This window comes from Cardiocondyla obscurior, linkage group LG04 (genome assembly GCF_019399895.1).
Source record: "Cardiocondyla obscurior isolate alpha-2009 linkage group LG04, Cobs3.1, whole genome shotgun sequence".
Taxonomy (NCBI): domain Eukaryota; kingdom Metazoa; phylum Arthropoda; class Insecta; order Hymenoptera; family Formicidae; genus Cardiocondyla; species Cardiocondyla obscurior.
This window is the reverse complement of record NC_091867.1, coordinates 7882459-7890269: the sequence shown is the minus strand read 5'-3', so window position 1 is coordinate 7890269 and position 7811 is coordinate 7882459. Positions and strand designations below refer to the sequence as shown.

The window sequence follows — 7811 nt, the reverse complement described above, 5'->3', positions numbered from 1 at the left end:
GTGTCTCTATAAATTTGCATGAAAAAAATCACGTCACCGAAGAGAAGAGAAAAAAAATGCCGGACAATAAAATGCCGACATTTATCATATGACAAAATTCAGCTCGTCTAAAGAGCGTACTGGACGTAAATCAGATAATAATTATAAAAATATTAACGATTATTGTACAAAAATATATACAAGTATTTTCTTTTTTTTTTTTTTTTTTTTTTTTTTTAAACTAAGTACAAGTACGAGAATAGGTCGCGTGACCACATTGATTACGGTGTATTATACGATTTCGATTTAAAATTAATTTAGCTGCAGTCAGAAATTAGAGAGTACTGTGTATGTGTGTGTTTTTTTTTCTGTTACGCATATGTACACGCTTGAAGCGGCGGATTAAAAATTCTCCACGTCGATATGAATATTTCCAATCGAATAAGCATTCGACGGACATTCGTCGGCGAGATACGCGTTGTTTTCGCATCGGGGCGAAATATCTGGCGCGAGAGGTGCGCGGGGGAGGGACCCGAGGGGGTTTAGATTTCGCCAAAACGCGAGGCTGAAAGGCAGCGCGGGTGCGCGCGGATTGTTCGCGCCGCGAGGAGAACAATGCAAACAATGGCCGGGACGTACCGCTGCGGTGAGCCCGGGCTTACGCGGCGAATACAATTACATTATGAACCCGATTACCATTTAAATGGAAACAAACGTGAAATGCTAAAATACACCGGCGAGCTCGCGCGACGCACGAAACTCTGCACGAGCACCACCCACCCCTCCTCCCCTCCCCCTCGATCATCGGTATGCAAATTGCGCACGAGCATTGTATACGAAATGTTCTACATTTACCGAAAAATAATTCACGCACGAAGTCTTTGATGAATACGCGGCATCGAGAGCTACTCCTTGGCGATAATAATGCCCAACTAATTCCATTTATACGCAAGCAAGATTATTTTTCTTCCGAGTAGATAAATGAAAGTAAATTAAATCAAGGATCTAAACCCAATCTTGATAACTTACTTATACGGGCTCACGTTGAACATAATTTTTCAAGTATTATCGCTGAGAGATTCAAAACGTTAGTTGGGTCCGGAAAAATATGAAATAAAAAAAGAGAGAAAACAAAAATTCTTTTGCAAGCATATTAAACCGCGTGTATAAAGAATAAATTGGTTACGCGACGCGATAGCTCGTAAAACGAAACGTTTAACGTGGCCTATCGGCGCCTCGATTCTAATTATTATGCACTTAATTTCCTAATGAAGCGCATCGAGCGAGGGTCGTAGAAAACGACGCGCTCGTGCACTGATTTCACGGGCCACCTGTCGCACCGACGCCTCATCCGCCCTATTCGTTGCGTCGCATCGGTCACGCAGGGTGTAAGACATTATTCTAAACGGAGGGTAGCAAATTGTAAAAGCTAACTCACTGACTTATTCGCGAAAAACGCAAGTGGAGCGCGGCAAGTAACTTCTTCTAATGCCTCTTTCGATTATCACTTATAAATTAAAAAAAATTTAATTTAACTTTTATCCTTATCAAAAAAATGTTATCCCGAGCTTTGTCTGCCGTCGTTTAAACGCAACGTTGACGAAGCAACAAATGTATCAGATCGAGGAAACAAAGGGAAGCGTGCCGAGCGTCGGAACGCCCTTTAGACTCAATCGATTAGAAGTGTCCACCACCTCAGGAGTGAACTGCTTGCACCACCGGCACGGCCAATTCGATCACTTTTTTATTTCCCGGTGTTCGATCGATCTTCCGTACGAGAGACGCCGGTCGACAACCAAGCCGGAACGATCGTGGAAAAAAATTAAGTGGGAGTAAGGGATGTTGACAAATCTCGACGACTACTCTTTCTCGACGCGGCATCATCGTGGAACAGACGGTCGTCGACAAAAGATGGGGGGGGGAGGCAACCGAGGGGTAGGTGAATCTCTCCCTTAGATAGATAGGTAGGTGCGGTCAGTGTCACGGGGGCTCACAAAGGCTGACCGCCGGTAGATGCATTCAAATGGTAATCGGCTTGCTCGTCTAACGTACACCGACGCGCCCTGCCCAACCCCAGTTCAAGGGGGTGCGAGAGAGCGGGCCGCAACCCTCGGCACACAGCCGAGCACATTCGCACCAGAATCAAGCCAAATATTGGCAATATCATCCCTTGGCATTGTCCCTCGCCACGACCTGCCTCCTGCCGCCACCGCCGTCGGTGGGAAACGATGTCCATTTGAATGCGCGATTCCATTACCGATGCCGGTATATCGGCCCGAGAATATTACCGGATTAGGATTTAAAGGGAATCTCGGCACAATCGTAGGAACTCGGTCATTTCTGCGGAATATGCCGCGTTGCTTGTGCGAGAGGGGTGACAGTAAACATGGAAGTCGAAAAAGTAAAAGGACAGCTTTACCCTTTTGCTTTTATTTTCTCTTTTTTACGTTTTCGCGTAAATTTAAAACGTAAAAATTAAAAAAAAAAAAAAAAGAGAAAGAAAAAAAAAGGAATACGAAAGATACGAGCCTAGCCCGCAATAAAAAAAAACTACTATAAAGAAATATTTTAAATATTAATATAATGTTACAAAAATTACATTTAAGATTGTTTCTTTTATTTTCCAACGAATTAATATACGACCGTGATATCACGAATATCGGTCATTAACGTAAGTTAATTGTTAATCTGCTCGTCGGAAAAATACGTAAAATTGGTCATTACTGCGATTATCCGTCTTGCTTAATTAGCGTCATTCCGGTCGGAGTGCACTTGATGCGCTTATGATAGTCGGCGGTAATCCGGTCCAGATCGCTGCGCCGATTATCTCGTAAAACGCGCTACCGGGGATTCGTCGCCCGGACAGACGGACAGACGTACGCGTCCGTTTGACATTCACGAATAGATCTGTGCGATTCGCGATCGTTGTTGATTCAGGGTGTGCAATGTCGCACGTGTACCAGTGTAGACGCACGCAAAGCTCCCGCAACCCGAACTTCAGCACGCGCCACGATTACGCGATTACGCGATTACGCGTGTCGTCTCCCCATCGTACAGCTCGGGGAACCGAGGCTCCGAAGGAGAGGCCAAACAAGCAATGACGCGGAAGATGATTCGCTTCCCCCACGAGAAACGAGAATTCACGTACAAGTAGCATAATAAATCAGCATTTACCGAGAGGAAAAAAAAGAGAAAAAAAAAAGAAATCCCCCTCCGTCACTTTTTCATCGAAACCTACTTAATAACCCGCCTAATATATTATATTCAATATTAATTATACCCACGGTTAATAAATGCGAGAGTAACACACATCCAACTTCTTTTTTCTTATTTTCACGACTCTATCTTCAACGTGAATTTTTTTCTGTAACCGTACGAATCCATGGGTACGTATAAAATAGAAAGAGAGAAGGGTGGGGAAATTGTAATAATTTATCCTGCAACAAGAATGCGAGAGTTCACGCCGACGAGTGCAGTATTATCTTCTCGCGCGATTCTCAAAATCCAAGGACGCATTTAAAATGATATGCGTGCGTACTGGCCGGGATTTTGCGGGTCGCCTATGCAGCACAGCGGGAATTAAAGGACAGGCAGGAGGGAGTGATACGTACTGTCGACACGAGTCGACACGTGCCGGTAGCGCTTTATACAAACAGCATTATGCACGCTCGCGCTAACATAAATTACTACGGGTTTAATATTGGACGTCGACATTGGCCGTGGCCGACCACCTCCTGAGCAAAGTACGTTAAATGCGGGAAGAGCACGGATGCATGCAACCGCGATTCGCGATTTCTAGGTTTACTCGAGAAATTCCTCCAAAGCCTGATACCATGCACACAAACAACGTCAACTACACGTATCGTATTTTAATAAACTTACGCACGATACTAATAAAGGATCATTTTAGCAGGGATCTGTACTCACGTTCAGGTTTAGATTTAATTTCGGCGGAAGTTTTATCGCGATATTTCCCTTTTTGTTTTTTCTTTTCTTCTAAATTACAGCTCGCTGAACTTCAGAGTCGCGCGCTATATTCCGAACTACCACAAACCGATTTGCGCTTATTAGACTCAATTGGCTCGCTTACGTTTCCGTTCTATCTCATGAAAACTCATTTCCGTCGGATATGTTATGTCAACCGAGCCGGCTGAATTCAAACAAGTACGAATGGAGGTGCGAATGTGAACGGCGTTATTCGTGAAAAGCCTCGGCCGAATTTCACAGTAGATCCTTTCACGACGCGAAAGTATCCGAGAGCTCGGTGGAACTTTGAGCCTTAGGAAATATTCCAAATAAGTACCGCCGCGAAAGCGAGAACGAGCGGAAGGAACGACAAGTGGACACCCCGTTGAGAGTGATGTGATGCAGGCCATTCGCATGAGTTTAAAGTCGGATAGAAATGGACGCGAGCCGGCTCGAGTGTTGCTCTTTGCGGCGGAGTCGCGTCTTAATCCCGAAGAAACAGACTGAAAGACCGGATGAGGCCTCTTGAATTCGAACGGTTTGCCATTGTTTGCTGTAGATTTATACGAAAGAGCGTTCGCACGTAACACAGTCGCTTTTATAAATAAAGCACGAGCACTTCCATTTTAATTAATTATTAAAAAAATTATTTTTTCCAATTTTTTTTTTAATTATAAAAATCGAGAATAAAGCGAAACGCGCTCCTTGCAATGCCAAATAAAAATTAATTTAAAATGAAAATAATAACGCACCAAGATTTCTTTTCTTGCCTTCGACAAAAAAAAAGTAAAATACATAAAAACTTGACTTGCTAATTTAAACCTTTGAACGCATAAACATATTGCTGATAGTTTTAGATGTTCCTGGCATACTTCTCTCGATAAGCTGGTCGAACGATTTACTGACAGGACTTCAACTTTTACAATATGCCTCGATTAGAAAATTGATTCCTATGTATATTTTGCATTCGCAAGTGTGGGTACGAGATAATTCGCGCTACAATGGCCCAGGCATACTACGTACGGAATCCTTATCCCGTCCCGGATATCTCTCGAGAAGGAGCGTGGATATCGCGCGGACCTGTGTTAGGAGATAAAGTCTCGCCGTCGGACAAAAACTGGAACATCAAACTGAGCGCCCACGAGCGTCTCTTCGCTCATCACACTCTGAACAGCATCCGCAGAGACCGTCGATTCGTCAGATCGCAGGTTTGACATACGAGGAAGTGAAAGAAGAGTATATCGTGTCTCTTCGACTTGTACAATTTCGATATACATGAATAATTATTTTTACAGGTCCCGCGCGACGCCCTCGACTTAGCGCTGAACAGTGTTTACGCTCACAGTCGCGACACTCTGGTTTCGAAAGTATACGTGCCTATCCAGCCGGAAACGTTGGGCAGAGAAACTTGGCGTGTCTTGCGAAACGAGATCAAGGTACTTTTTACACGGAATAAAATATGCAGACGCTTCTTTCAACGGTGTGAAATTTCCGGGTGAAAAAATAAGTGGGTGCGTTTAAACATTTTAGATTTTACCGGAACCACCTAAACCGGATAGACCGACGCACGTGAGCGGCCATTCGGACGGAGAACTTAAATCAGTAGTTCGGGTACCTTTATCGGCGGATAAATCTAGGTGTCATAGCGGACCAACTTTACCGCGGAGAATTCATCCGAGCAGCGTGAAATTAAATATCGAGGGCCCTCATATGGACCAATCGAATCCCGGATACAGTCGCAAAATCGACGGAACTTTTTACAGTATTTAAACACGGATTTGGGCGGTGTTTGAGCGGCATGCTTGGAGAACGTTCGGATTAAACTGAAACCTGCAATTCGCCGAATGAAGCACCCGCTTTTACAAATACCATTATCGCTATTGGCATAATCTGGCGAGATTTGCGTTTTGAAACACCGCCCGTAGTAACGGTGGATCGCCAACGTGACCGTAACGTAGGCACGAAATTGATCATATTAGGAGACTTTTCACGTCACGGAACACGTACGATTAAATCGGGTCAATCGTCGCCGTTATTTCGCAGTATCATAAAGTCTGAGATTATCTCGGCCATCTATGCTAATCTAAATCGCGTTGACAAATTGATGCAGTAGATCGTGATCTGGCCTATCGCGAGCGGAGGATCTCCCGGTCGTATTTTCGTTCCCTTCGGCGGCTACGAAGTGACGCGAGAAGATCGGCAGACGCGTGAGTCAGTGCGCATCCAAAGTTCTCACTGCTCGACTCGGCACGACGGCGAAGCAAAGGGACAGAATGTCCCATTACCCGGGTAATCCTTGTTTGTAATAAACCAGCGCCCCGCTGCCAGCTCGGGGTGACAGCGGGGCCACCCTCGCCGAGGGCTCGCGCGGAGGAGGAGTCGTCTCCGCACGCATATGCTCCTCATGAAATATCATTTATGTTTCTCGTCCCTGCGCGCAAACGTCTATCTCGCGACCCGTTTGACCCGGCTGACAACCCTCCGGCATCCCCCTCCGCCGGGCAACGATCCTTATACATACGTCTAATCCGGCCATGATTGCCCCGCCGACCGCCTCGTCACGAAAACTCCACCTCGGCTATGAGATGCAGCGCGCCACCCTTCCTCTCCGTCTGACCCCATTCTCCCAGCTCTTTTAAAAAGCTTTCTGACGAACTTCGCGCAGCGGCGCCGGGTGATGAATTCTCGCGCGCGTTTAGCTTTCCTCCATTATTTTTGTATTAAAAGTTAACACAGACTTTATGCCTTATCGTGCAACACTTGACCTACGTACGTACGACCGTGGCGGTTATCTAAATTTATTACAGCGTTCCGCAATACCGTTATTTGCGATTGTTCCGATTAATCGTAAACTCGGCGGTCCCGATAATAGTAATTTTTCTGCGGATTACGCCGTGGGACATGTCTATTGACGCGGATCCTCTTTCTTCCCCGGTACAACGAAGAGAGCTACCGGGGCTATAAGGGTAGGAACGATCTCAGACGGTCGTCAGGCAACGAGCGAGGTTACCAGCCAATTACTTGGCTGAACGGTTTTATTTGTATTTAATTCTTATTTAATTTACTTTTTACGGTCGCTCGCGCGCATATAATTTTGCCGCCGCCATTAAGGAAATGGAAAGCTTCTTTGTCATTGCAAGTTAACGACTGGACGCGATCTGTTCTATCGAATGCAACTAAGAAAAAAAAAAAAGGAGAGAGAGAGAGAGAGAGAGAGAGAAAGAGAAATAATTGCGATTAAGTGCGCAATTTAAAGTTTTATATTAAAATTTGCACTTTATAAAAATGCTAAATTAGAAGAATAAAAAATGACCAGCTACAATTTATGTTATCATAAAGTTAATCAAATGGAAATTATATTAAATCGTGTAAAAATATCAGTTACATTAATTCATAATGTGTAGATTGTAAATTTTTAAAAGTTAATTAACGTAAGAAATAAGATTCTTAAAAAATATATATATATATATATATATATTAATCCACGTAATGACTGAGCAATGACGCTGTCGTATATACCGCGTTTGAACCGACTCCGCTCTATCTATTCGATTCTTTCACGCGTACGCTTTTCCAGAAGGAAATTTTGCGTGAAAGTCGAAGCAAAGTCACATTGATCCCTCCAGGATGAAGCTGTTATTCCACTGAACTTGTTACGTTATATTTATCAGCGCGGCGCACACTGGCACTACCCCACCGGGTTTTATCGTTCCTTTCGGATTTTGTTCTTCCACCGTCGTTTTAGCTAAATAGACAAAGCCGCAAATGACACAGCGAATAATAAGCAACATACTAAATTAACCAGACGTCACATATTATGCAATTTCCACATTAATCCGTTGCTTCACTCGCATCGTAAAACCGTT

The 7811-nt window shown here is 44.2% G+C and overlaps 1 protein-coding gene across 1 annotated transcript; it reads left to right on the top strand.

Annotated features, from left to right (window-relative positions):
• The first annotated feature begins 4427 nt into the window (after window positions 1–4427).
• Window positions 4428–7132, top strand: LOC139101653 (cilia- and flagella-associated protein 276). Its single transcript, XM_070654974.1, has 3 exons — window positions 4428–5153; window positions 5241–5381; window positions 5476–7132. The coding sequence occupies exons 1-3, from the start codon at window positions 4947–4949 to the stop codon at window positions 5713–5715; spliced, it is 588 nt and encodes a 195-aa protein (XP_070511075.1). The 5' UTR covers window positions 4428–4946; the 3' UTR covers window positions 5716–7132.
• The last annotated feature ends 679 nt before the right edge of the window (window positions 7133–7811 follow it).